The sequence below is a fragment of the Aspergillus aculeatus genome, assembly GCF_001890905.1.
Source record: "Aspergillus aculeatus ATCC 16872 unplaced genomic scaffold ASPACscaffold_4, whole genome shotgun sequence".
Taxonomy (NCBI): Eukaryota; Fungi; Ascomycota; class Eurotiomycetes; order Eurotiales; family Aspergillaceae; genus Aspergillus; species Aspergillus aculeatus.
The window spans coordinates 1,571,024-1,597,946 of record NW_017962979.1 but is presented as its reverse complement, the minus strand read 5'-3'; the positions used below and the strand labels follow the sequence as shown (position 1 = coordinate 1,597,946).

The window sequence follows — 26,923 nt, the reverse complement described above, 5'->3', positions numbered from 1 at the left end:
CTTATGAATGCCTGGACCGCGCGCCGACATGATTTCAACGTATTCCACCGAACATCGACTGAGGTGCAATTCTAGGGACCCAAAAAGACGGCAAGAAGACAGAGCCTGAAGAAAACCCCTCGGTGACGATACAAGTGTCGGAATCCAATACCGGCGGCCGCAGTGACATGGCAGGCGTACAGCCCGAAGCCTCTGCGAAACCAGACCAGGATGACCTTGTACCTGGCGTTCCAGATGAAGATCTGTGGTTATTGATCCGACGCTTCAATAAGGTACGCTTACTCACAGCCATGGATCGTGCAGTGCCCAACTCATGACTTCAAGCAAATATATAATGTGCAAGCCACGTTTGAACCTCGTGCGGGTGACCTCGACCTCAATCCGGTCCAAGATGAACAATTTCCGCCAGAGAAAGTGCGAATTACACTGGAGAGGCTCTATGTCTCTGTTATTGTAGGGCTGATCACGTTGTATACTCATGTCGTCAGGTTGCGGTCGTGGAATGAGCCCCGACGTACCTCGGCCTTTTGTGCAGTACGTTGTCGATGCTTGAATCAACGCCCTATAGACTACTGACAGATTCAAGACCTACTTCATCGCATGGTTTCGAGGTAGCCTCGTTCCCACCATTTCTCTCTTTCTTGCTGCTTTGATTCTGTTTCCGTCACTACGGCCTTTATTATTTCCTAGTCTTACTCCCGAAGACAACGGGGCCAAGACCCAGCCGCAGCAGGCCACAGACCAACCCAGCAAGCACAAGGGCGAAACTGCGGAGCAAGAAGCCAATAGTCTCATGAACAACATTGCTAAAATTGCAGTGAAAGCGGCGACGAGCAGACATGGCCAGGAAATCACTGGTGATAGTCTAGAAGAGACGCTTGCTTCAGACTCGACCACAGATATCAATACCATCCCAGATGCTGCGGTGACGGGGGACGATACCAAAAGGTCCATGAGGAAGGCGGTCGCCAATGCCACCACCCAAGCGATGCGTGTAATCAGTGACGGTACCGACATTTACGAGATGTTCTCCAAGTACGAGGTCTGCACGCTGGCAATATGAGTACGTTCAAGCTAACCATCACGCAGCGTCCTTTCTCCGACGCCGCCCTTCACCTCTGTGACGGCGCAGATTCAGCTAGTTGGTGTTCTTCTCTTGATCTGCCTGCTCACCTCCATCGTATCAAATGACTTCATTGTCAGAGCCAACAGCTTCACCCTCGGCTTTATCTTCTTTGGCGGTCCCATGCACCAGTACTCTATGAATTACCTTAATGAGAAATTTTCCGACTGGAAGAAATTCCTGGATCCACGAGAGTACGTACACTATGCCGTGGAAAGAACTTAATGGTTATGATCAGACGTGCTAACCTAGACACTATTCATTCAGAACCATTCTGAAGAACATCCCCAACAACGCTCAACTAACACTTACCCTCCTCCGACTCTGCGAAACCAACAACACTCCGCTCCCCTCCCCACCATCCTCCCTACAACCCCACTCCAACAACCCCATACCATCATGGATAACCTACAAAGACAAGCTCAAGATCACAGCCACTGCAGCAGCAGCAGCTAGCTCAACCAGCCTCACCACAACCGCCATCGCTACCACCACCACATCCACATCTACCTCCGAGCCCTCCACCTCCAAGCGCAGGAGATTCCTCCCCCGCCTCCTCCGCATCCTCCGCACAACCATCACACTAGCCACAAAGGGCCACTCCGCATTCAACCAAGCCATGGCAATCGCAGGCGCCACGCAGGGCACCGGACGCCTCCTCCTCACCATGCACCGCCGCAATTGGGAATGGGAGACCTCCGGCCCCGACACCTTTGACGCGAAATTCGAGCGTAAGCGCGGCACATTGGTCATCGACTCCTCCCCCTCCCCGTCCTCCTCATTCATCTCCCCAGAAAACGAGCCTTCAACCGCTCAGCTAGAAGAAGAAGAAAAAGGTGAGAACTTAAATCCATCTCCGATCCTCTACTTCAGCACCCTCCACTCCGCCACCCTCGAGGACCGCCGACTCGAGCACCAGAAGAAAGGAACGGTCTTGTTCCAGATTCCCATCTCCCAAATCCGAGGTCTCCGGAAGACGGAAGGGCTGGGTTGGAAGGGGAAATTGATCGTGGAGTTGGCGGCGGGGAGCAAAGAGTCGGTGGATGGGTTGGTGATCTGCGGGGCCGAGGAGAGTCAGACGTATCATGTCACCGGGATGAAGGCGAGGGATCAGTTGTTCAATCGGTTGGTGGCTATGGGGGGTCAGGCGTGGGAGAGGGTGTGAGCTTTTGGGTATGGTCTCTTTCGTCGGGGGGACATTTGGATATGATTCCCTCTCATTGTCATTTTGCTGTTTATATGTTCTCATAGGAACTTACATGTGTGGAAACTTTTGCTATACATCCATGCATGCATTATATGGATCTTCTTGGTTTGTCGCTGGGCAATGGGCATCGTCTTGGCTGCAATGTCTGGGTCGGTGATCGATTTGGAAATTGATATGACAGGGATATATTTAGCAGAATGGAGAAAAAGCAATCATTTGAATAAGCTGTGTAGAATGTATCTATCCATGAGAGAAGTATTAAAGATCCGATAAATAAATCCAGGCCTCCCTTACTCTGCACTGAGCAAACGAACCAACGCCCACATTCCAATGCCTTAAATACCAGACAGAATCCGAGGCTGCTTCTCCGAAGTCGCACTCACGGCCGGATCATCCATGTCTAGGCAAGCCTCCGTTTCATCCTCGGGGACAGGACGGAGAACCTCCAGCGATAGCTCCGAGTCCTTCGAGTAGACCCGCAAACCCACCACGCAGACGGCATTCCACGGATCCCCGTTCGCATCCAGCTCGCTACTGCACGACAAAGTACGGGCCGGGGTCCTTGGTTCCGCGGCCGGCTCCTCCGGGGGCATATCGAGATCGGAATCGAACTCGAACCCCTCGAGATACTTCAGATCGGGGTTGGGAGTGTGGACCGGAGCGCGCTTGTCGCGAATTGAGAGGGAGACTCGGCCCCTCGGGTGATCGTGGCCGTTGACAACATGTGAGCTGCTGACCTGGATCGTAGGGATAGAGCCGTTCTCTACTGGTTTTGCCTTTGCTTGTGAGACATGATCATGATCATGATCGGTATAAGCGTCGTCGGTGTGTTCCGCCGCGTCGGATCCCTTGTGGCAGGAGGCCCCCCGCGCAGCCTCTTCGGCGAGTCGCTCCTCGCGTCGGTGCCGTCGTGCCTCGCGCTTGCGGTCGCGGATCCACTGCTTCTGCAGTCGCTTCTTGGTCTCCTCGCGGAGCTTCCTTCGTTCGACGGCCCGCTGTCGCTCTTCCCGCTCCTCGCGGGCTCGTTTCTCGTTCTCTGTCTCAGGCACGATGCCCTTCGCGTGGGCCAGGTCGTACGAGAGGCCGATCTGGACCAGCTTCTCCCGGCGGGTGGGCGCAAGGCTACGCACCACGTCCTCGGTGGGCATCTTCTCGTTGTCGCGGTAGGCCGTGACTTTCATGAGGACATGATAACGGCCGGGCTCGAGGTCGACTTCGACGTTCACGCCGCGGTACATAAGATCGCTGCTGTGGCTGCGCACAAAATAGTCGTCCTCGCCTTCCCTTTGCAAGCGAAACTTGAGGACGAAATCGTATTCACCGGCTAGTCCTTTGTAGTACCGATCGTCGAGCTAGGAGTATAAATCAGTGACCCATCATAGTAATGAAGAGCACAAAACCATCCGTGTCATACCTGCGAGAGAACGATAACTACAGGCCCACCTTTGCTCACGTTGATGACGAACTTGGTGTTGTGATAGTCGGCGGACCAGGGAACATTTAATGTTGTCCATTGTTGAGTAACTGTCCAGTCATCATTAAAGAGGCGAGTTCGGTCGAAGTGCTGGTACTTCTTGAGAAGGTCATCATATGAGATCCAGAAAAACTGCAATTTCGTTAGCATGCTACGCTGTCCCGGTGCTGGAATTGCATTCGAGAAACCTACCCCATCGTTGCCAAACTTATGCCCTAACTTCGCCATCCACTCGGGTGTCCATTGTTCAGAGCCGTCGCTCCAAGCGCCATTCCATTCCTTTTTGCCCCATGGGTTTCTAGCTTTGAATCAGCATTCTTGCTCGCAAATAAGGCATTAGTAGCTCCTACCTTAGTCGCAGCAAGCGTTGTCCGTCGATTTCCCGCGCCTCCATGATGGAATAGGAGTGATTCTCCGAAATCCCCCTCCTGTCTCTGGGAGGCCCTCGGTAGCCCGGGTCCAGCCAGTTAGAGAACAGACCGCAGCCACAGCCGAAGAGGAACTCCTTGTTGACCTTTATGAGCTCCTCATTCCAAAACCGGTCTTTGTCTAAGATGTTACTAGAGAGTAAATCTGAAGTGACCCCACCAGTCAGGTCCTCAAGGGCCTCGCTGCGATGCGGATGACATTAGTAAATGCAGTCCAGGCAGGATGTATATGTGTCTTACCCTACAAATCCACCCTCAATTGCAGAGTAGTCACCATGAGCCTTGGCGTAGGCTTTCTCGAGCAAGGGCAGCCAAGTCTCGTTCTCATCCACGCACTGAGCAAAGTACAAAGCTCGAGAGCCCGTCTGCCAGGCTTTGCGATACTCTTCTTCGGTGTCTTTCCTGTTTATGTCGTCCCAAATTGGCCGCTCATCCACGGATTCGTCATAATCGGCGGCCCGCAGATACAGCTTATCGTCCACAATACATTGCTGCCAGTCTCCATCTACAAGATATTAGTATTTCGTCAAATCTGTCGAGCCGAATCGCCTCACCTCTGTAGAATACAAATCCGTATACGCCAACCTTCTCATTTCGAGCAACACAAACATCTTCAATCAGGCCGGGCTTGTTGCCCATCGTACACAACGCGGCCATCAGCCAACAGTCACCGTCGCGGCCTTGGCGTACATCAGAAGCAGTAGGCCCGTTGACGTAGAACTGCGGTTTCTCAAAGATTTCCTAATAATGGGAATGCTGATGAGTATAGCTCGACTGACCACTCCACGTTTGCCCGCTTCAGTATCTTAAACTCACCGTTACCCTCTTCACGCCTCTTGGCCGCAACTCCAAGTTTTGGTCCATCAGTCCATCAAGATAGTTCCTCCTTCCGCGCTTGAGATCTGCGGCGATATCGAAATGCGGATCAGAGTACTTCTGATTCAGCCGCTCGCATTCCCTAGCGATGCGCTCAACTGAACGTTGACACTCCTTCCGTGCTTGTTCGTAGGACTTTCCGGCCACCTGAGCTTGGATCACCCCCTTGGGTGTCCTCGCAGCCTTCGTGCGCGCATACGGATTGTCCGGCAATACGGTGTTGACCAGCCCCGGAAACTTGGAGTTGAAATCATTCCAGAATTGCTTGACAGTTTCCTGGGGCGGTTGGTTGGTCTTCGTTCGCATCCTGCTCCCGGAGCGTGACGAGAGCGGGGGAGTATATGCCATATCGGTATGGTCTTCACAATCCATTTGCGCAGTAGATCATCAACAAATCTGTTCTACAAGAGCAAGAACGGGTCCAATGCATGAACTAATCAAGGTTGTTTGAAGGTGAAACAGTTCCCCAGAACCGGTGGCCTCCCGAACTCTTATAAACAAACCCCATATGGGCCCAAGCCCGCTGGTCGCTGTTGCCCATATTAAATTGAATCCACGAGGTTCTCCACACAGCCTCAGGCCGGAAGTGCGTAAGGCAGGCCAAGCATGATTGGAACTTTCTCTTGCATGACAGGGGAAGAGAGCCGGTCGAATGGTTCGAGGCCAGGTCCGAGCGCTTACCAAGCGCTCGTATTGCTGAACCACGCGCACCAGGCCTTCTAAAATTAATGGCCACTGATAAGGCCGAAGGTGAGCTCAATAGCAGAGCCGCCGATCGTTTCACATTGGTTTTTCGGCCCCCAGTAAGCACGGCAGAAAGTAAAACGACGCAACTTGAACTTTGACGGGCCAATGTAAAACGTGGGACATTAAGCATAAGATGCTGACGGAACGGGAGAATTGAAAGATTACAGCTCGTGATGGCCCAGTGTCTGGGATGTGGTTAAGGACAGAAACGGTCATTAGTCCGGGTACCGTGCATGAATGTGTGGGCTTGGTGCATCTCCGAGTCCAGTCGAAGTGCATCTCGCTTGCAAGCGCTGATCCTTTCGGAGCTGCCGGGGGTTTGTGGGTTGGTTTAGGATGGAGCCATGGACAAGGACGAAATGCAAGATGTGTTCACCGTGAGCTGGAAACTTGAACGCAAGAGAGATAAAATGATTCCGATTGGGTCGATGGAGAAGAGGGGTTGACATTCTGGCTGAGCCTCCTCAGTAACCGGCTGATACGAGCAAGCAATATACATTTGCACACTCAGCCTTCTGCGGCTGAATCTCACTGCTTTTCTCATTTCGGCTAAGTTTTTGACCGCTCCTTTCCATGATTTGAATGGCTTTCCACTGTGATTCACGTCATTAGGGGAAGTACCTTGGAGGAATACATTTCGGTGTAGCAAGTAAGCCACGATCTGTAAATCAGCTGCAAGTGCAAGCATCCCTTTGCACCCATGCAGGAGATCGGAAGCCACATGTCTATCACCTCGGATAGCACTCCATAGTGTGTGACACTAAGGGGCTCAGCCTGGATTCTTTAGATAGAGACAGTCAAAATACAAAAAAAAAAAAAAAAAAAGAAAAAGAAAAGAAAAAAGAAGAAGAAGAAATGCAGTCGGGTTCAAGACGTTCGTTGTTCGTGGTAGAGTGGTGGAATGGTAGAGTAGGGAGGGAGGAAGGCAGTCGAGGAAGGGAAGGAATGAGACCACCCCGTGCCATCATCGGCTTGGTAGTTGAGCACAACCTCCACCCCCTCTCTCTCTCGATTACAGAGTAATCAAACACACATCCTGATAATCGATGAAACAAGGAACAACTTCATTCATTCATTGTCACTGCTGCTATAGAATGACCTCCTTTCTTTTTCTCCATTTACTCAATTATGGGTATGTACGCGTTAGTCAAAATACTCCTTGCGATAGCCAGTAACCTATTCTCGTTCCTGCCAGATCACTCCACAAACAACGCCATTGTAACAGAAGCAGAAAACGATGATGAGAAATGTTAGGAAAGAGCGGACTGTAGCAGCGACGCGGACAGGACTCAGCCTTGAGGGGAATAGATGCAGAGACCGCGGTGCTGTCCATGCCACTGTGCGTCATGGCATCTGCCACCGTCGTCCGCATTACATACATGCCTTAAACATGGTCGTGGTAACGTGCGGGCACGGTTGATTTAGTGGAACCCGTTTCTTGTCGTTGTCCGGGTGCGACCGGAGTAATATGAGCTGCCATTGGCGAAGTAGGGGTGCATGCAAGCCTGCTTGGCGGAGATACGCCGGGCAGGATCGTACTCGAGAAAGGCATCGAGAAGGTCCAGGCCATCCTCCTCGAGTCCAGGGACCAGAGCACGGCTTTCGTCACGCTTCCATTTGGGGAACGTGGCTTTGAAGTCGGGGAAAGAGGTGACTCCGGGCCAAGCGGCCTCGTCAGGAGTACCGAGAAGACTGTTGGTGAGCGAGTGGTAAGCGACTGAGCAACGTCATTAATTCCTGATTTTTGGAAAGGGCAGACATACCGGAAAATCTTGAAGATCTCGTCGATCTCCGAGTCACCAGGGAACAACGGCTTACGAGTGCACATCTCCGCAAAGATGGCACCGCAAGACCACATATCAACACCAGTGGAGTATTGGCGTCCACCCAGAAGGATCTCAGGGGAGCGGTACCACAGAGTCACAACCTGATCAAGGGAAAATGGCAAGGTTAGAAAGTCAAAGCATGGCATGTCCGAAGAATCGTGAAATACCTCATGTGTGTAGGTTCTGAGAGGAACACCAAACGCCCGAGCCAGACCGAAATCGGCCAGCTTGAGGTTTCCGTCGCGGTCAATCAACAGGTTCTGAGGCTTGAGGTCACGGTGCAGGATGCGGTGGCTGTGGCAGTAGCGAATGCCTTCCACCAGCTGAGCCATGAACTTCTTGACCATGGCATCGCCCAGTCCCATGTTCTTGCTCAGCGCAGAACCTTCCGGCAGGGCCTTCCCACGTCCACCCTCGCTCACAGGAAGAGCCTCCATGTATTTCTTCAGGTCAAGGTCGAGGAACTCGAAAACGAGGTAGAGCTTGTGGCCGTCGGCGTGCACGATGTTCAGCAGTCGGACAATGTTGGGGTCGTTCATCTCCTTCAGCAGGGAGATCTCCCGGATAGCGGTGCTGGGGACACCCTCATCCTCGGCCTCTAATCGGATCTTCTTCAGGGCGACGATTCGGTTGGGATGAGTGAGCTCACGGGCTTTGTAAACGACACCGTAGGTTCCTGCATTACACAACCAGAAATATTAGACAGTTTCCCAATGGGGTTGCTCTTGCACCAAAGTAGGAAGTTAAAGGTGCAGATGTATGATCGAGGACATCTTGGGGGGGGTGGGCACATACCCTCTCCGATTTTCTCGATCTTCTGATAGTTCTCCATTGTTGGCAGTAAATTGACCCTTTGAGGAAAACTGGTTTCCCACACACAGTGATTCTATAACGACAATTTCGAACCCCAAGAGATGAGACACCGTCAAGCTGTGGTCAAGCCCACCGACACGCGGGGTACAGGAAACAAGAGAGTGTGTGCACTGCACTGCACGGCGACGGCGTTCCTGTTGCCGGGGGAGGGAAGAAAGAGAAAACAATGGTTGGCGTCAAGCAACGGCGAGGAGGGAGAAGAAGGGCCTCTCGAGGTGCACGGGCTGAAAGGGAATAGGAAGAAAGGAGCCAATCTGGGAGTCGAGGAGAGAATTGGTCTGGCCTGGAGCTTCAATCGAATGTAGATTTACTTACCTACTTACCCTGGAACTTACCTTTACCTGTTGGAGTAGGGAGGAACTGAATCGACTGAACTGTCGTCTTTTCATTCATCCCTGCTGGTGGGGAGCCAAAGGCGGTCAGTAGCCGCCGTACACAAACAAACCCAAAATCCGCGCGTGGCACCGAGGGCGGTGAGCGCGTCCCCAGTTGATTCCCGCTCTGAACTTTTTTTTGGGGTGCCGGTTACAATCTTTGCCTAGTATGCTCTTTGTTACTCTTTTTCGTCGAATAGGTTCGGATCTTTCTTTGCGGAAGCAACAGATTTGTCCTCTACGCGACATTGGTTTGCTATTTTCAGCATTTATGACTGGTTGAACCATCGACCTGCAATTCCGAGGAGCGATCTGAACTGTCATAGCAGCACCCATGCAATAGTGCGGCCTTGCAGATCCTCAAGAGACTAACTGTGTGATGCAGTCCAGTTATAGGTCAAAAGAGATCTAGTTCGACTACACGCGAGGAAGGGAGCAAAAACACAGAGAAGAACGGGAACACAAAATCAAGAAAAAAGGGAAAAAAAAGACATGGCACAAATAAAGGACCTGAATGCCCATGAGCGACCTCCGGAGGCTGTCAAGCAACGCTACAAGCAATACCAAAAGTCCACGCTCACAGACATAAACTCGGATGGTAGCATTCTGGATCTTCAGGCGCTAGATGCTGACCGGCTGCCGGAGGATGTTTCAGTCACGCATTGGATCTCCGGCAAGGATCTTCAGCCCGTATTCGATCAATTTCTGGGGACAAGCAAGGATGGTGCGGAGGGATCCCTGAATGCGAAAGATATCCCTGTCTTCTCTCATCGCTCTGTGACCGGTCAGCACTATACACCACCATCTAACGCTTTTTTCTGTCTCCCTTTCTTTCCTTCCTCTGTCTACTCAGCAAGACAGGAAAGAAGGCGAGGGAGAAAGAAGACCCCCCCCCAAAAAGCATCCATTGTAGAAACAAAGAAAAGAACAACTGGTCGTCCTAACAGGCACATGTAGGTCTCCAAATGATCCCCTCCCTCCTCCCACCGACCGTACAAATAGAACTCCTCTCGCGGCTCTTCCACCGAGACCTATCCAACCCAAGACACAAGACCAACCTCCACCTGCACTACGAGCTCACGTATCCCCGCGCCGGGGAAGCAGCAGCAGCAGCAGCAGCAACTACTACCTCGACGATCGATTCCAGCGTAGTAGACCCCGGGCCCCCTCCCCCATCCTCCTTCTTTGCCGACGACCCAGCGCGAGCTATCCACCCGAAAGACCCCAGCGTGCACAAGCCACTCACCGTGCAGAGCATCCTCAACAAGAAACTGCGATGGGTGACGTTGGGCGGCCAGTACGACTGGACCGCCAAGGTGTATCCGGCCGAGCGGCCGCCGGCGTTCCCGCCGGACATCGCGAAGCTGCTGCACACCATGTTCCCGGAGACGGAGGCGCAGGCGGCGATCCTGAACGTGTATTCGCCCGGCGATACGCTCAGCGCCCACCGCGACGTCAGCGAGGAGTGCGATGCCGGCCTGATCAGTATCAGTTTCGGCTGTGACGGCTTGTTCCTGATCGGCCATGATGATGGCGCCGGCTGCGAGATCGTCCGCCTGCGCTCCGGCGATGCGGTGTACATGGACGGCACGTCCAGGTTCGCCTGGCATGCCGTGCCCAAGATCGTGCCGGGGACGTGTCCGGCCTGGCTCGCGGAGTGGCCTGGCGCGGCGGATGGTTCGGATGCCACCACTCAGTATGAGACGTGGAAGGGGTGGATGGAGGGCAAACGAGTCAATTTGAATGTTCGGCAGATGAGCCTCTCGGAGCCTCGTCCGTGATGGCGGAGATGAGATGCGAGGAAGTCTGCTAGGTTCATGATACATGCGTATGTTGCATGTGCTGGTCCGCAAATCATGCAGTTGTGGCGGCTGGTGATCCCAGTCCAAGTTGACAAGTGTGCATGTCACACCAAACCCTACCGTGGGCTTGCATACCTCTGCCTCGAAGAGTGCTCATAGGGGGTTCGACCGAATGCATTCCCAACGCATTGGAAACACTCTCATCATTCCGTCTCCGAAGGGGCGGTCCATTCGCATTCGCTCTTCCCCTTGTCCAAGCGAACCACAAACAAAGCAGACAATAAACCACAGGCGGAAGACCCCAGCGACAGTATCTGCAGATACTTGAACAATGTACAGCCGATTGAAGCCTGTCGGGCGATCATCGCTTGCAGCTTATACATAATCAGACAGCACATAGCATTTTCCCATTCCTGTACATAGAAGCTTAAGTCTTCAATCCAAACAGTCTAACCTAATTAGTAGCAACGAGATCAAAAGTAACATAAATAAATACAAGAATTTTTTAGCAATCAGGTTCGGCGCCTACCACCCCTCCAAGGGTGTCAATCTGACCCGCACCCCGTCCCGCGGACTTACAGTCGCACCCTCGCGGAGTTCGAGCTCAGCGTCCGGATTCTCCAACTCAAACTTGAAACGACCGACAAAGGCGGCCAGCATACATGCCAACTCGGATTTCGCGAAGCCCTGCCCAATACAACTCCGGGGTCCATGCAGGAACGTCAAGAAGGCGTAGTTACTGGTGGCCCCGCCGGTATTGGCCATCCCGGGTCCCAGCCAGCGCTCGGGGTTGAATTTATCGGCGTCCGAGCCCCACAGTTCCTTGAGGTGGTTGATTATCGCGGGGAACAGGAAAATGAGCGTGCCTTGGGGAATGGACTGGCCGGCGAGAGAGGTGTCACGGTTCGCCATGCGGATGGTCACCGGGGCGGAGGGATGGAAGCGGAACACCTCGTTGCAGACGGCATGCAAGTAGGGCAGATTGTCGAGGACCTCGGCTGAGACAGACTCTGGATTCTCGACGGAGATGGAGGGAAGGTTGGCGCGGATCTCTTCTCGGAGGCGGGTTTGCACGTCCGGGTACTTGCACAGTGCGTAGATGCACCACTGGAGGGCGGTCGAGGTGGTTTCGTGTCCGGCCGCGAGGAAGGTCATCATCTGGTCGACCAGCTCCTCATCTGTAAAGCTGCCGCTCTCGAGTGCTACGGACATAATATCGACCCCGTCCTTCGCGTGGCTGGTTTGCTCGTGGTCCCGCAGGTCCTTTGCCTCACGGAGCATCTGCAGTGCGACAGCGCGGATATACTCAGCCCCCTCGCGGATATATTTGTTCCTCTGCAAGGGCAGCTTGTGGACCCATGTTGGTACTCCCATCACAAGGCCCAGAAGGAAAAGACCCAGCTCCACTTTGGACGGCGGCGCACCGTTAATCCTACCGTACTGTCTGGCCAGCTCATTGGTGGGATCGCGCAGGGAGTTGAAGTCGCGGTTCATTCCAGCAAGACCGATAATGTCGAGTGTGGCTCGACTTGACCAAGTTGCCACGCGAATAACGTTGTCCGAAGAATCCTCACGCGCTCGTAAGTCCTCTTCGATGCATTGCACCATCTCAATGCTTTTCGACCAGAAGATCGGATACAGGTTCTTGATATGACGGTAGGAAAAAGCCGGCATCAGATTCTTTCTTTGGTGCTGTTTTCAGTCAGCTTGGAAAGGACATGCGATTTCTGCCCTTGTTGTGACACTTGCCTTGTGCTCGGCACCTTCTACCAACAGCACCCCCTTTTGGCCGGTGAGACGTCCCAGAGACTCCCGTACTAAGGCTGGTTTTTCGAAGTCATAGACCTTGGTCACCAAGATCTCACTCAGTCCCTTAGGACTGGTCACTATCAACCGCTCCAAGTTGCCAGTCATATAGTAGCGGATCAGACCATCATTTGGGATTTCTTCTACCCATTTAGCCAGTCGCTTCCAGTCATGCCTCAGAATCAGAGTGCTAGAATTGCCACGAAGCCATGATCGGCCCTAGTGGAATATGTAAGACCGTGTTCCATTTGATAAGAGTATATACACGGAAATGCTGAGACACTCACGGACGGGCTCGGAATCCGCTTCAGAGGTGTTAAGAACTCCGGGTAAAGAAATACTCGGTACACAATTCTGCCAATTGTGGTCAAGGCAGACAGGTAGAAAAATGTTGGCCACGTCGCTTTAAAGTAGGCATATGCAGCAAAGGCGATATAGACCGGTGTCCATGGTATGCCAGCCATTCTGCCAAGAATGCTGGAGGAATGGCTTTGTCCAGTGGCTGAAGAAGGTGATTTAGTACCAGATGAGTTGGGAGACTATTAGTTAAATAGAACGTTGTGAAAGGCCAACTAGTGGTAGCGTTGCGCTGTTTGACGAGTGTCAGATATAAGTATCATGATTATCAGTGAGAACAGCTATTTATAACATGAAATCGATGGAGAGATACGGATATGGAAAGGAAGCCTCGATGACACGCGGTTTCAAGGGGCAGTTGTAGACTCCCGACTCCCGACTCCCAACTTCCCAAGTCTAGGTACCTAGAGTGGATCACCAGGATTTCAGGCTGTGACCTCATCGGGATTCGGCGATAAAATGATAATCGGTTTGAGGAATATCAGGGGTGTTATTGGTCAACCACCACGTGGGGGTGGAGACCTCGTCGGAGTCCGCACAGCTTACTGAATTAGGAAGGATCTATTAACCGCCGCGGGCCATGGTCAGGTCACGGGTTGGATTGGGGGCCGACTCTATCAGATGTCAGTCAATAAGTAACCCCGTACCACCAGCAACTTACATTTCCTCCCTGTTTATCAGTCGAACATGAGTGACTTCACTCACCTCACACACTTCTTATTGTGTGAATTGCTCCCTCCGATTCCGACCGATCGCCCCAGTCATGACTCTGCCTATCAACTGCTGAGACATATCGGGTTAGTGGGCAGCTTGTTCGACACCTTCAGGCACGAGATGCGTTATGAGGATGATCCAACACAGCATATTTGAAAGACTTCAGGTTCCATCACTCAAGTCAGATGGGCGCCTTGTGTCCTACCAACAATCCAGCAATCTGTGTGCACGCGCCAGTTCCAGTCTCGCGGATGCCCTGGGCAAGATTGGGCCCAACGACAATTGTCTAGCAACTCCGTGCTAGGGTGGACTATATGAAGCAAATTCGTATGGTTGGGATGGAAGCTTGCGGAGCGCAACAGAATAAGTTACGAAGCCATATCCTTGTTCCAGCTAGCGCCCCCGGAGATATGTTCTGCTTCCTTCGTCCTCCGCCAAATCACAACTGTCGGATTCATCGATACGCAATCCAGCCCAGAGCACAATTCTTGCTACAGCAGTTAACAGGTTTGAACTGCATGATAGCTTAATCAATGATGCGACAAGGGTGACACAAATGATTATCAATCAGGCCATACCCCACCGACCAGCCGAGGTTGGCCAATTGTCCCGCTATCGTCATTGATTTACCCCTCCCGCTCCAGTCTTGATTTATAAGTCGAGGATCGCCCTGTCCTACCCACTACTCTCAACACCCAAGCCTGACACCCGTCAAAATACTAATTCTCACAATGCCTCAACCGAACAAAGCCATCATCCTCAGCAAAATCCCCAGTGGGGCGCCTGTCCCGGGTACCGATCTCACCGTGGAACAACGGGAGATTGACCTCGACCAGCAGCTGCCTCCGGACAGCGTCCTCACCAAAAACCTCTACGCCAGTCTGGATCCCTACATGCGTGGTCGGATGCGTGACCCCAGCATCAAGAGCTACAGCCCGCCTTACCAGGTTGGCGAGCCAATCACTGCCTACAGCATTGGGCAAGTGATCCGGTCGGAGAACCCCAAATACAAGAAGGGTGATATTATCTGGTGTATCCTCAAGATCGAGGAGTACAGTGTTGTCACCAAGGAGCAGCTGGCATGGCCCCAGACCGAGAAGATCGATGTGAAGCCTGGACTGTCGCTGTCGCATTACGCCGGAATCCTTGGAATGACGGGTCTGACGGCTTATTCCAGTCTGTATGAGATCGGGCAGCCTAAGAAGGGCGAGACCATCTTTATCTCCTCCGCCGCCGGCGCGGTGGGTCAGGTGGTCGGCCAGCTGGCGAAACATGAGGGATTGAAGGTGATTGGCAGCGTTGGTGATGATGATAAGCTGCGGTATATCACTGAGGAGCTGGGCTTCGACGCGGGGTTCAATTATAAGAAAGAGAAGCCCGGCGACGCTCTGGCTCGACTAGCACCCAACGGAATTGACATTTACTACGAGAATGTTGGGGGCGAGCACCTGGAAGCGGCCCTCACTGCCATGAACCCCTTCGGCAGGATTAGTATGGCCTCCCTCCTACCTTCTAGGTCCCTTCGCTGACGCATCATGCAGTCGCCTGTGGCATGGTATCGCAGTACAACTTGAAACCCAACGAGCTCTATGGAGTCAAGACCCTGATGAACGTGGTCGGCAAGCGAATCAGGATGCAGGGATTTATCGTCGGAGACGAGAATATGGGCCCGAAGTATGCGAAGGAGAGGAACGAGAGGGTGTCTGCGGTAAGTTACTTGGCTGGCTCACGAGGACCCATTCTGACCGCAGCTATGCTACAGTGGCTACTCGACGGCAGCATCAAGACGAAGGAAGACATCACCACTGGAATTGAGAACGGACCCGAAGCCTTGGTCTCGATGCTTCGTGGCGGGAACCGCGGAAAGGCTATTTTGAAGATCGCTGACCCTGAGTGAACTACACAAGGCGGGAGAGTATCTAACCTTTAAGCCCACGCTGCCTAATCACTCCGGACCATCATATGTCTTGCCTCTAGTGCTGAATACACATGAGTCTCAAATATGGAAATCTTGCCGTATCCCGCCGACAGGACTGAAATTCGGAGGCCTATGATTACCTTATTGCGCCACCATCTGCCGTAGTTCTATCTGAGAAGCCTCCATCAGAGCAATGATATACACTACTCAAAAAGCGCATAGCTCAACCATTACCAATCCACAAACCCCTTTCCCCCTGCACGTGCCCAACGCGATGGGTGGAACCACCATACCCGCCAAGCGAGGCGCTAAAGCTGGATCCGACGGCCCGGCCAAACCTTATCCGCCCCTGTGCGTTACACAACCGACCGCTGCACGTTCGTAGCTGTGGGCTGTGGGCCCCGCCCACTTTTGCTGACTCCCGAGGGGAGGGAGGCATAACAAGCTTCGAAGCAAAGCCCAATCAATCCCCTTTCCTGTCAGAATGTCCGAATAATCAGGTTCTTCGGATCCAACGGGCACTATTAGGTCTCTTCGAGTTGTTGAAAGGGAAAAGGCTCGCCCGCCTCGGGCACTGAGACTAGTATTCTCAGTGCCCTGCTCGCTGGATTTGTCTCAGGGTGTTTCATCCGGTGAGGGTCTCTTGAGATTGTAATGGACTCTTACTCCTTGAGTGCAGATCTAAGAGTTTGCTTCTGGCTTGGGCAGGGTATCTGCTGACTTGCCGAAATGCGGCCGGGGACGGGAGAGTTGTTCTTGGTGCGGTTATGGCAAAGTCACGGTTGGATTCAGTTACGTTTGGAAAGTACCTAGGCGAGGATCCAGCTAGTATATGTCTTTTGATAAGATGTAATGTATGGTCTCCCTCCCTTCCGAATTTGTTTTTCGAAAGATGCGCTGAGTGGTTTACACCCTGTCTCAGTGTCTACAAAGCTTGTCAGTGAACGGAGCCCATGTTCTGTAATGTATAGCGGACATGACAATCGCGCCCAAGGGATATTGGTAATAGCGTTGCCTCCTACTTTCTACTTCATTAAATCCTATCCGCTGTGGAACAGGGTAATTGAAGTGAGAAGTCTCGTGTAGAGCCGCGAATCGGGGTTGAGCGTCGCTCAGGAGAGATCTATGTAGAAGGGACAGTGGGACTGGGATCTGTCTCAATGTGATAGATTAGGCATGGATTGTCTATGGCACTGTACAGTACAATTGGTCAAGTAAGATACTCTGAGTTGGGTCTTCTGCCACGGCCACCTTTCCAGGTTCTCTTTTTATCAAGACACATGAATCAATGTTGACAGTTATCCAGCACTGTCGATTCAATCCTCCGTGTACATGCATTTGATACCGCCCGACGTCTAGGGATTCTTGTCCCCTCACGCTACGTTCTTACTGCGGGCCTCACAATCTTCACCGGGCAGAATCTGTGAACCAGGCAGCAATATCAGTCAAAATATGTCAGAAGCTCTGGTGGTTTTGCACGTATGCCTGCTTTCACAGTTCCCAGGCCATTTTTGGCCCTCCGTGGTTCTCGACTTTCCTGTCGGTTAGATACACCATTGGGTTCCGCCGGAACTCAACTGCCGCTGTGGGAGGGTCATGAGTCGTCAGCCGACTGGGTTTCATAAACTATCGCATAACAAGAGAAAAACGAATGTTCCAAAGAGAGCAGCACAAGAACAAACGGATGAAAGCGAGTAGGAAAACTTACCATTCACAACCAGCTCAGGCTTTTCCAGAGCCAGGTGAAGCCCCTCATAGTCTACGTCCTCAATATAGGAGGTAGGAAAGAAAGAGCGGATGGCTTCGGCCCACTTGTCCTCGGGTATGTAGTAGCTATCACGCGAGCGCAGGAACAACGCCGGCCCGCTGAACCGATTCGCATCGTCCTCCCGGAAAGGGAATTCTCCCATCGCTTCGCGGGCCTCCCACAGGATATTCTGCGGAATCCGCGGCCTTACATAGGGGTGATCGTCGTGATTCCAGATTTCGGAGGAGCCAAGGCCTCACCCCTGCATTCTATTTGGGGAGGTTAGATCAGGGCCATAGACTGGGAGATCAAAGCCAGATAGAAAGAATCGATGGACAACCCCGACGCTACTGGAGAGCATGATGGGGTAACTGACCCGATCCCAATAGTACATCACTCTGCGCGCTTCTCGGAGCTCGGTAATGCGCATCTAGAGGATTTGCCGATTGGCGTGGAGCCATTGTAAGTAAACCGGCGGAAGGGGTTTCCGGACAGGCGAAATGTCAATGGAGACAATATTGGCCACGAGTTTTGAGTCGTAGAGGGCTAGAGTCATAGCTCTTGGCTCCCCTGATGGCTGATTGTCAGTGACTATGAATGCTAATGTACCCTGTTTCGAAGGGTGAGATGACCCACTGGGAAGGCTTACATCTGATTGCCGACAAGAGACACATTTCTGAGGTTGTTCTCCTTCATGAGTCCTCGGATATCTAGCGCTAATCTGAGGTAGTCATGCCTCTATTTGGTGCCAGATTCGCCGTGGTTACGAAGGTCCTGTTGCCTGGGGCGTCAATTGCCTGGGCACGAAGCTGAAGGGTTCGGTGAGATTAGCACTTACCAGATTATACACATCTCGCCTAAGCTCGGTGACTAGAATCCTATGTGGGGGAATTCGGTGAGCATCCGGTAATACGTAGTATGAGGAACAGGCCCAAAGCATCCATACTTGCTAATTGAACGTAGTTCTTCTCTACAGCTGAGGAATCCATGAAGAACTATAGTGGGATTCGGTGAGTCCCCAAGCTGATCAGGATGTCCCTTGTAGACATCGAAAGCTATCTTTGATTTGGGGTTTTCTGTGTCGGTACGAATGAACCTCTGGAAGGGCATGAATTTGGAGGACTGTCGGGCATCACCAATCTTGGCGACAGTGATAGATGTGAAAACATTTCTACAGAGAGCAGCCCTTGCCAGGCGACAAGCACAGAAATTGATATCAAGTCTCAGGTAGAACCCATGCGAGCTATTTCAGAGCTTCCATGTCTCAGAATCTAGTTTGGTGGTTTGTATCTGGTTTGTATCTGGTTTGCATCCTCATCGGTCTTTTCCGCCCTGCATGTTCGGACTGCGCTAAACCATATTTGACTTAGTGCTTCGGTAGTCATCTATAGGTATACAATACTGACTAGAGTATCTGAGTATGTGCAGCATTCCTTGTACAAGAAGAGAATTGTTACCTGGGTTCGAGGTGAACGTTTCAAAGGACTACCAGAGGTCATACTTGAGGTTCCTTACGGTTTGTGCCCGGAGAGCTTACGGGAAAACCAACCATTCTATTCTCGCAAGGACCTGCCTGACATCTTCGCTCCACCTGATGCGAGATTCTACGTCATCCATGAGATCCTTGAGCCTAGAGCAGGTCGATCCCATACCTAATGTACTCGGTAAGCCAGCCTTTCTGATGCCGGCACGACAACATCTGTTTTGAGGGCCAAAACAAATTAGATTAGAGGCCAAATGCAGCGGCTTCAACAGGAGCCAAATGAAATTGCAACGGCTAACCGGCACATGAGACCAGAATGAGGATCGAAGCTATGGCGCAAAGACGCCCGCCAGTCCTGCTGATCTCGTCTGCACGGAAGTGACGGCTAGCCCGGACACCAAGTCTTGAATCCATGCTTTGACCACAGACCAAATGCGAGACAAGTCGATATCGTCGTCCAGTGGTGGGTAGTAGCTGTCGACAGAAATTGGATCCTTGGCTGGCTGCTGCAATGAGTCTGATACGAGTGGTCACGCTCCTGCTCGTATTGCCTGCTATCTGTGAAACATTGAAGACGATTATCCAATTGAGTTCGGGATGGTTGGTTCGAGTTTGGTGTTCACTGCGCACAGAGGGCTGGGATATCGCTGGGGGCAATATCCTAGTCAGCAAGGACTCGCAGAGCGTCTGGATCTGGACATCGGCTTGTCCTGGATCATGCCTTGCCGAAATGTCAGGATCTGATGCAAATTCAGGCAGGGGTTGGGGGCAATCCTCGAAAGTGGAGGTGGAGCGCCATGTTCGAATTGGTGGAATTTCGCAGACTAAATGAACAGTCAACGGATCTGTGAGCGAATGGTGTCAGTATGGAAGTACGGGAAGGTGCTACATCGGGGTAGGTTTGGAGGTCTGAGGAGATGATCTCCATGGGCAGGATGGACAGGTGAGAGGCGGACTGAATCTGGGGATGGATTGGAAATTCATGGGGAGAAATCGGCAATTGGAAGGGAGACCTCGATGCCGGACCAGTCGGCAATTGCTACAAAGCGGAAGAGCCGGGGCAGCTGAGTCACCATTTTCCACAGCTCTCATTGGATCCAACTGTCGAGCTCGCCTCTATAGAGTGGGCACTAAACCCAATTGGAGGTAGCGTGGTCCGGAAACCGGTCGCTGGGAGACTCGCGGCGGAGTCTCATTATTTCTCTCGGTGCTGCAACCCCAGACAGAAACATCATTATTGTAGGTACTGTGTATGGAGTATGTTGTTTGCTCCTCTCGAACCAGGATGAAGATGCACCTGATGCACCCGATACTTGGCCCTTCAATTGAAAGCTGATCACGGTTCCACATCTTCCTATTCCCCCTCATTTCTCCCCTCGCGGAGGCTTGGAGGCTTGAGATGCCAGAGGATTACCACCCGGCCCACCCCTTCACCCACCTCCCCCCTTAGACTATCCGTGACTCTGACTCTTCCCTCTCCGCCCTCTCCGGTCAAAAATGGGGATTGCCAAATGTTGGTTCATCTCCATTGCGCGGTGAATGGCAGGTTTCGTCTGGTGGAGAATGCTCGACTTGGGGAGATGTCGCGTCCTGCCGCCAATCCCGGCCCCCCCAGACAGAGAGCTTTCACAAAACAATCATGTTTGACCCAGCTTCGTATGATCCCGCTCTCGGCCGTCATTCCCCAGTGCGTCGAGATCGGAGGAGGTTCGGATCGATGGGGTTTATGGAAGGAGGTGTTTGTTTGCCATGAAACGCATTCTTATATCAATCGCAACTGCTCCTCCCCATTCCTGACTCTACCCTGTGGCAAACCAATTCGTTGCCCCAGATTTTGTACGGTACCAAAATTGGCTCCTATATCGGATATCGGCGCATCCAGCCAGCGCAAATTTTTATCAAATTAAATTCTCCTTTTTCTTGCCCGTCTTCCTTCCTTCTTGCTTCCTTTCTTTTGCTATCCTTTGTATCAATATCCTAGATAACCATGGCACTTGCGCAGGCCAGGACTCCCCTTGAGGTGATCATCGTTGGGTAGGTTATTCATCCATTTCCCGCTGTCACGCTGCAATTGCCACTAACATCGTTCTATAGAGCGGGTACGCCAAGATGATTCTTTTGGCAAGAAGATTGCACTGTTGCTGACAGACGCAGGCATTGGCGGCATGGCCGCAGCCCTAACTCTGGGTCTACGAGGACACCAGGTCACGATCCTGGAATCCGCGCCTAAGGTATGCCAGTATCGTTATAGACCTGGTTATGTTGAGGGTTTGCTCTAACAAGAAGGCAAAATAGCTTATGGAGGTTGGAGCGGGCATCCAAGTCTCTCCTAATATGCTCCGATTGTTCGATCGTAAGCATCAGTCCTCTGGCAGTCTGAGTGCTCGAACTGACCTCAAAATCCAGGCTGGGGTGTCTCTCCCTCCATTCACGCCAAAGATGTTGCCCTCGAGCACATCCACGTTCGTCGGTGGCAGGATGGCTCGTTACTGGGTACTATGCCCGTTAACAAGACTTACGGTCAACAGGTGGTCATCCACCGCGCGGATCTTCACAACGCACTCATTGACCAAGCGCTGGCGCTGTCAAATGTGAAACTGCGTGTCAACTCCACGGTCACCGATGTTCAATTCGACCCGGCAGCGGTGACGCTCGCGGGCGGCACCGTCGTCAAGGGCGACGTTGTCATTGCCGCGGACGGCATCAAATCCGGCATCCGGGGTCAGCTCCTCAACGACTACTCCTGCAAGGCCATCCCCACGGGCGATGCCGCCTACCGGATCATGCTTCCTCGCAGCGCGCTCGAAAGTGATCCCGAGTTGAAGGCCCTGATGGACGAGCCCCAAGCCACGCGTTGGCTCGGTCCCAATCGCCACATCATCGCGTACCCCGTGCGCAACCACGAGCTCTACAATGTCGTGTTGCTGCACCCCGACAGCCACGGTGTCGAAGAGTCCTGGACTACCAAGGGCTCCAAGCAGGCCATGATCGACAACTACCGGGGCTGGGACAGTCGCGTGACGAAGCTCATCGACCTAGTGCCCGACGACGAGGTTCTCGAGTGGAAGCTCTGCCTTCACGCGCCCTTGAAGACCTGGATCCGGGGTAACGTTGCCTTGATCGGCGATGCCTGCCATCCGATGCTGTACGCCATCGCCCCACGCTACCACACACGTTCCCCTTTCCCACCCAAGTCACTTCACTAACCCCTAGAACTAGTCCCTACGTCGCCCAAGGCGCCGCGCAAGCCGTCGAAGACGCCGCCGCCCTCGGCATCCTCCTCTCCACCATCCCCTCGCGCGCCGCCATCCCCGCCGCCCTGCGCGCCTACGAGCAGTCGCGCAAATCCCGCGCCGAGACCGTGCAGCAGTCCGGCTCCGAGAACCGCATCACCCTGCACTTCCCCGACGGGCCCGACCAGATCGCCCGCGACGAACAGTTCCGGACCTCGCTGACCAGCGGCTCCAACCCCGATCGCTGGTCCGATCGCGAAACCCAGAGACGTCTCTGGGGGTGGGATGCCGAGAAAGCCGCCCTGGACGTGTGGAATGGTAAGCTCTCCCGCTCAAAACAAATCCCTCTCATGCGAAGGAACCTCCGAACAGGGCACTAACACCCGTAAATAGAAATGCATGGCGACGCCGTCTCGGAAGTCCGTCACCATCTCTAAGCCCTTTTACTTCAAACTCCTAAAGCTTAACGTTTCATCGATTTCCCCTCATCTCCTGTCTCAGGATATGATGTGAAAGCTTTTTCAACCACGGATGATACCTAATGTCTTCAACGGCCTTAATCTAAATGATTCAACCTCGTTTTTTTTTCTTTCCTTTTTGTCGTCGACTATTACGCCCTTATTTGGTTTTTTTCTTATTTCAGCGGGTTTTCATGTGGATTGTCAGCGACTTCAACTCAACTTGATTTGTCGTATACCCCCCCCCTTGTTTTTCTTCTTGTTTTATTTATGTGGGTTTTATGGGCATGAAGGACTTGTTGGGCTCGGCTCTGGGGGTGGATGTTTTGTATATAGACTTCTTGTGTGGCTTATAGATTTGCTGTGCTTAGTGGCTTAACTTATTTTGGTGCATTGAATCAGTGCATTGTAGTATTACATCTGTGTCAAGTAGTTGCCTAGTGTGGTGTATGGTTGGGCAGTCGTTGAATGGCAGTGCCATTGCACTAAGCTGTCGCTCACAAAGACAAACAGCGTGTAGAATACTCTATCATGACTATACATACATTTGGCACAGCCAACCACGGCGGTAGATGGCAGGGCTAAGAATATACACATCAATCCCCGCCAGGCACTGGATGTCTAATCACCGACAACCTCACCAGATCCGCTTGGCGACCATCTCGTACCGCTGCACGTGATCCAGATGCAGCTCCTCCTTGCCACCACCAGCCTTCGCGTCCTTCTCCTCCTTCGCTTTGAGTCTCCGCAGACCATCCGGGTCATCGGCGTAGATCCACCGCCGGTGATCGTCGTTCACCTCGACGACGCCCCATCCGCCGACTCGACGGCTCCCCTCGACGGCGAATTCGCGGGGACGGGGCTGTGCTGCTGCTGCTGTTGGCGCGGCAGCCGGAGCAGTGATTCCGGAGGGAGCAGGCTCGTTTGTGGTAACGGCTGTGGGCCCTGATCCGCCGGCCGTGGAGGAGGTTGAGGCTGGGACGGCGGTGGGGTGGGCTTGCTGTTCTGCCTCGCGCAGTTTCATGGCCTTGTACCGGGAGCGGGCCAGCGCGAGGAGGAGCATGCCGAGCAGTAACTTGAGGATCAGGAGGACGACGTAGCCGGTCAAGATGAGGACGATGGTAAAGATGTAGACGGATGAGGCCGGGGTGGGCATGGTGTTGGCGAGCATCTGGCGGAACCAGGCCCCGGCGTAGGCGGTCGAGGTGGGGATAAAATTCCGGAAGGTGAGCGGGGGAGGGGAGGGCATGGGCGCGGGGACGTATTGGCTGTGGATGGCCGTGAGGGAGGTGGCTTCGACCGCGGTGGACGAGGCGGGCTGCTGGGGGAGTAAGGCGGCGATAAACATCTGGTAGGTCTGGACGCTGACGCGAAAGAAGAGGCAGGATAGTGGGATCACGGGCAGTCCGAGCCGGCGCATGAGGTTTTGGTCCGCGAACGCATTCGTGTAGTAGTCCTTGGCCAAAATGTCCAGAAAGCGACCGTAGATGGCCGGTCGGGTGTTGTTGAACTTGTTGATGTACGCGTGCTTGAGCCAGTCGACTAGCATCTCCGAGCCCAAGACGACGAGGAAGGGTCCTAGGACTTGCGCCAGCGTCGGGAGGTAGGAATTGGCATGGCTGAAGGAGGCAATGATAGATGACGGGACGATTGTGAAGGCCTGCGGGAGGATCGAGGATGCAGTTCGTGGTGGAGTCGACAGCGGCGTGCTGTTGGTGCTGGTTGAAGTGAGGCTAGATCCCAACCCACTGAAGATATTGAATGCCCCAGTTTCCACAATGTTGCGCGATGCGATGATCGTCAGCATGAGCCAGAGTTGGAAGCGTTCTACCACGTCCGCGCAGGTGAGCTGGAAGAGGTTCTCCTTTTCGAATTTTTTGAAGACCGTGGACTTGATCTCGACAAATTGATTGGAGAGCAACAGGGTGATCAGCGCATTGGAGTAAGAGTTCACCGCAACGTTCAGCGTCATCACCTGATAGAACAGTGCTGTCGAATGAATGACTGTGTAGCCTAACGCCAGCAAGAAGAGCCCAAACGGCCGGAAGATCTTGCTGCGGCCGTCGGGTCGCCGCTCCAGCGCTTCACGCGAGAATAGGCACTCAAGCACGTCCTGACCGATGGCGCCAAACAGTCGATCGCTGACTTCTAGCACATTGTAGATCACGTACAGCTTGATAGCTGCCTGTCCACGAATCCAGTGGTACATCCGGCTCGCATCGAAGCGCATCAGAACGCAGCAGGTAGCGATCATGAGCAAGCCCTTGAGGATGTCGGCCTTGTCGTCTGGCATTAGAGCTGACGGTATACTCTTCTGCCGCCGATGCTGCGCTCGGTGTCCGTGAGATCGGTGCCTTTTTCGAGACTCGGTTGCCTTGGCGCTGGAATCTCGTTCTCCGGTTGCCGTTTCGCCTTTGTGTGAGCGTCCCACGTCGAAGCCACGCGGTGGCTCGTCGATAGATGCGGTCCTGTTGCGCCTGCGCCATACCCGGCCCACGCCTTTGATAACGAAGCCAGACACGTACCGAAACTCTACACCCAAGTTCAAAATCCATGACTCAACGAGTATGTACAAAGCCTTCAGAAACCGGAGCGGGAGAATGGTAAAAGAATGCAACCACGCGTCTAGACATGCCAATATACCGAACCAGAGTACCTGCTCTACCGCCGGCGGCAGCATCAGGAAATTCATGAGTCTTTCAAGCTTGACTCGAGAAGACTCGTAAGGGAAGTCGGTCATTGCAGAGCGGTGAATGTACAGCGGTGATGGGCGACCCGATGCCAGCTCTAACTGGAGGTAAGTTGGAACGGATAAAGGCGGCAGAGGGATATTCGGGGGCATCGGTGAAGGCAAGGCCTGTTCTTTCATCTGTGGGGAAGGTTCAAGGTGTTTCGAATCCGATTCCCGAGTGATCGAAAGGCGATCTTGTTTTGTGCGAGACGCCCATGTCTGAGCCAGCCTGTCGTTCGTCGCCGGCAAGGTCTGTCGGCGTGAGCTAGGTGTTGACACCGCCCGTGAGTTTGATGGTCGATTTCGCGAAGAGGATGACGCAGGTGTTCTCCCAGTCGAGACGGTCGAGGTGTCGATGGAAAGATCTTTGGGCAGACGGAGTTTAGGTAGAGTATCGGATGTAAAGTTACGTTCATCCACAGACGGCAGGCTTGTGGGCTCTGGCGTTTCAAACTGCGCAGCTGCTCCATGCGTTCCATCCGATACTGCCCGTCGTCCGCGTTCTGATTGCTCCGGTGGCGCTGCACGATACGGGATAGACTGCGGTGAGGATGTGAGTTCCTGCATCTTGGCGGGAGATAATTTTAGCACGCGGTCTGGGTCCTTGTCGTGGTTCCTGGAAGGGGATGTGTCTCGCGACCACTCGGTGAGCGTTGAATGCGCTGTCGAGCCTTCGAAGACATCCACTAGGGATGTTCTCGAAGTCGTGCGACGACCTGGGGTTCGGGGGGGCTCCTCCGAATGCTCAAATACCATCCCTAGCACTTGATCCGACGCCAGCGCGAACTGACCGCTTTTCCGGTCGACGCAGGGGGTATGTTGGCTGGGTATTCCGTTAGAATCGTGTTCAGAGCTGTCACCGACTCCATCTGGCAGCAAGGTGGCCCTAGAATTAATCCGGTTGGCGTAAGTCGCTGTAGCGTCCGGCGCCGGCGTTTGTCCGCATTGCGCATCGGAGCCCACCACGGGCTGTTCGTCAATCTCCACGGGTTGATTCACACCACTCAAGACTGTTGGTCGCTTTGTTTTTGGTGAATTTGGGCTTTGAATTCCAGAGGCCAATGCATCATCTGCTTCTGGGCTTTGTGGTGTTGCTGGTGTCCATTCCTGCTGAGACGAGCCTGTCGCCTCGCCGTTAACGAAGTCCCGCCCTCGTTCGTTGTGACTTTCACGCATGCCGTCTATATTGGCTACCGTTCTTGGCGAGTCATTGCGTATAGATCTTGAATCAGCCGCTAGATCTGCGTCGTCTTCCGTGCGGAGCATTGAGGAAACCAGGGTCGCAATCGAGGAAGGCAAGGACACGATGTCAGCGGTAGCGCTCCGTGCGCAATGCAATCGGTCAACCGTGCTTTAAGGAGGGATCAACTTCATTTCGGGGTCAGATAGTCCAGTGAAAAGTCGCTATTACAGCCTACAAGGCAGGCCAGAGGTTGCGACCGTTGATAATGAGGATAAAGCGAGTCAGGGTCTTTGCTGAATGAAAGAACAAGCCAAGGGGGAGCAAAAGCCCGGGGACAATCATGAGGCGGTCAAGAAAGCGGTGGGGTGGGCCTGCTGTCATTGTAGCCCATGACTAAGCAGGGTCTTACTTCCCCACAATCTTGGTTTTGTCTTGACCTATCGTTCTCTTCTACAAATCACTCACGTTTTCTGGTGTTCCCCCTGCTCAATTGATCTTAGATTGGATGTATGTCTGATCTCATGAATGGTTCTGAGCCCTGATCTCAAAGTTATTTGTTGTGT

General features: G+C 53.1%; 9 protein-coding genes across 9 annotated transcripts; 4 read left to right on the top strand and 5 right to left on the bottom strand.

Moving 5' to 3' along the window:
- Positions 1-125: 125 nt before the first annotated feature.
- ASPACDRAFT_115172 (uncharacterized protein) lies at positions 126-2,557 on the top strand. The gene is made up of 5 exons (XM_020195883.1): positions 126-272; positions 325-534; positions 587-1,035; positions 1,090-1,317; positions 1,391-2,557. Exons 1-5 carry the CDS (start codon positions 168-170, stop codon positions 2,286-2,288), a joined length of 1,890 nt encoding a protein of 629 aa, XP_020058709.1. The 5' UTR covers positions 126-167; the 3' UTR covers positions 2,289-2,557.
- A 108-nt stretch (positions 2,558-2,665) lies between these two features.
- ASPACDRAFT_25504 (calpain-like protein) lies at positions 2,666-5,480 on the bottom strand (the record flags this gene model as incomplete). Its single annotated transcript, XM_020199339.1, has 7 exons — positions 2,666-3,682; positions 3,745-3,936; positions 3,997-4,102; positions 4,155-4,415; positions 4,473-4,737; positions 4,787-4,973; positions 5,049-5,480. 7 exons carry the CDS (start codon positions 5,478-5,480, stop codon positions 2,666-2,668), a joined length of 2,460 nt encoding a protein of 819 aa, XP_020058708.1.
- Positions 5,481-6,911: 1,431 nt separating this feature from the next.
- Positions 6,912-8,900, bottom strand: nimX (cyclin-dependent serine/threonine-protein kinase CDC28). Its single transcript, XM_020204778.1, has 4 exons — positions 8,477-8,900; positions 7,849-8,357; positions 7,619-7,782; positions 6,912-7,547 (listed from the first exon to the last, which is right to left on the bottom strand). The coding sequence occupies exons 1-4, from the start codon at positions 8,511-8,513 to the stop codon at positions 7,277-7,279; spliced, it is 981 nt and encodes a 326-aa protein (XP_020058707.1). The 5' UTR covers positions 8,514-8,900; the 3' UTR covers positions 6,912-7,276.
- A 520-nt stretch (positions 8,901-9,420) lies between these two features.
- On the top strand, positions 9,421-10,709 carry alkB (oxidoreductase, 2OG-Fe(II) oxygenase family; the record flags this gene model as incomplete). The annotated part of the gene is made up of 2 exons (XM_020200904.1): positions 9,421-9,712; positions 9,886-10,709. The coding sequence occupies 2 exons, from the start codon at positions 9,421-9,423 to the stop codon at positions 10,707-10,709; spliced, it is 1,116 nt and encodes a 371-aa protein (XP_020058706.1).
- A 546-nt stretch (positions 10,710-11,255) lies between these two features.
- ASPACDRAFT_58687 (cytochrome P450) lies at positions 11,256-13,000 on the bottom strand (the record flags this gene model as incomplete). Its single annotated transcript, XM_020203378.1, has 3 exons — positions 11,256-12,422; positions 12,501-12,755; positions 12,824-13,000. 3 exons carry the CDS (start codon positions 12,998-13,000, stop codon positions 11,256-11,258), a joined length of 1,599 nt encoding a protein of 532 aa, XP_020058705.1.
- Positions 13,001-14,338: 1,338 nt separating this feature from the next.
- On the top strand, positions 14,339-15,504 carry ASPACDRAFT_41189 (MDR family NADP-dependent oxidoreductase; the record flags this gene model as incomplete). The annotated part of the gene is made up of 3 exons (XM_020200903.1): positions 14,339-15,098; positions 15,149-15,315; positions 15,370-15,504. The coding sequence occupies 3 exons, from the start codon at positions 14,339-14,341 to the stop codon at positions 15,502-15,504; spliced, it is 1,062 nt and encodes a 353-aa protein (XP_020058704.1).
- A 1,512-nt stretch (positions 15,505-17,016) lies between these two features.
- ASPACDRAFT_41188 (uncharacterized protein) lies at positions 17,017-17,435 on the bottom strand (the record flags this gene model as incomplete). Its single annotated transcript, XM_020200902.1, has 2 exons — positions 17,017-17,108; positions 17,234-17,435. 2 exons carry the CDS (start codon positions 17,433-17,435, stop codon positions 17,017-17,019), a joined length of 294 nt encoding a protein of 97 aa, XP_020058703.1.
- A 3,485-nt stretch (positions 17,436-20,920) lies between these two features.
- ASPACDRAFT_41187 (putative salicylate hydroxylase) lies at positions 20,921-22,425 on the top strand (the record flags this gene model as incomplete). The annotated part of the gene is made up of 5 exons (XM_020200901.1): positions 20,921-20,986; positions 21,051-21,108; positions 21,162-21,900; positions 21,975-22,306; positions 22,382-22,425. 5 exons carry the CDS (start codon positions 20,921-20,923, stop codon positions 22,423-22,425), a joined length of 1,239 nt encoding a protein of 412 aa, XP_020058702.1.
- A 423-nt stretch (positions 22,426-22,848) lies between these two features.
- ASPACDRAFT_1879632 (TAPT1 family protein) lies at positions 22,849-26,662 on the bottom strand. Its single transcript, XM_020198172.1, has 3 exons — positions 26,372-26,662; positions 23,423-26,000; positions 22,849-23,308 (listed from the first exon to the last, which is right to left on the bottom strand). The coding sequence occupies exons 1-3, from the start codon at positions 26,386-26,388 to the stop codon at positions 23,084-23,086; spliced, it is 2,820 nt and encodes a 939-aa protein (XP_020058701.1). The 5' UTR covers positions 26,389-26,662; the 3' UTR covers positions 22,849-23,083.
- Positions 26,663-26,923: the final 261 nt, after the last annotated feature.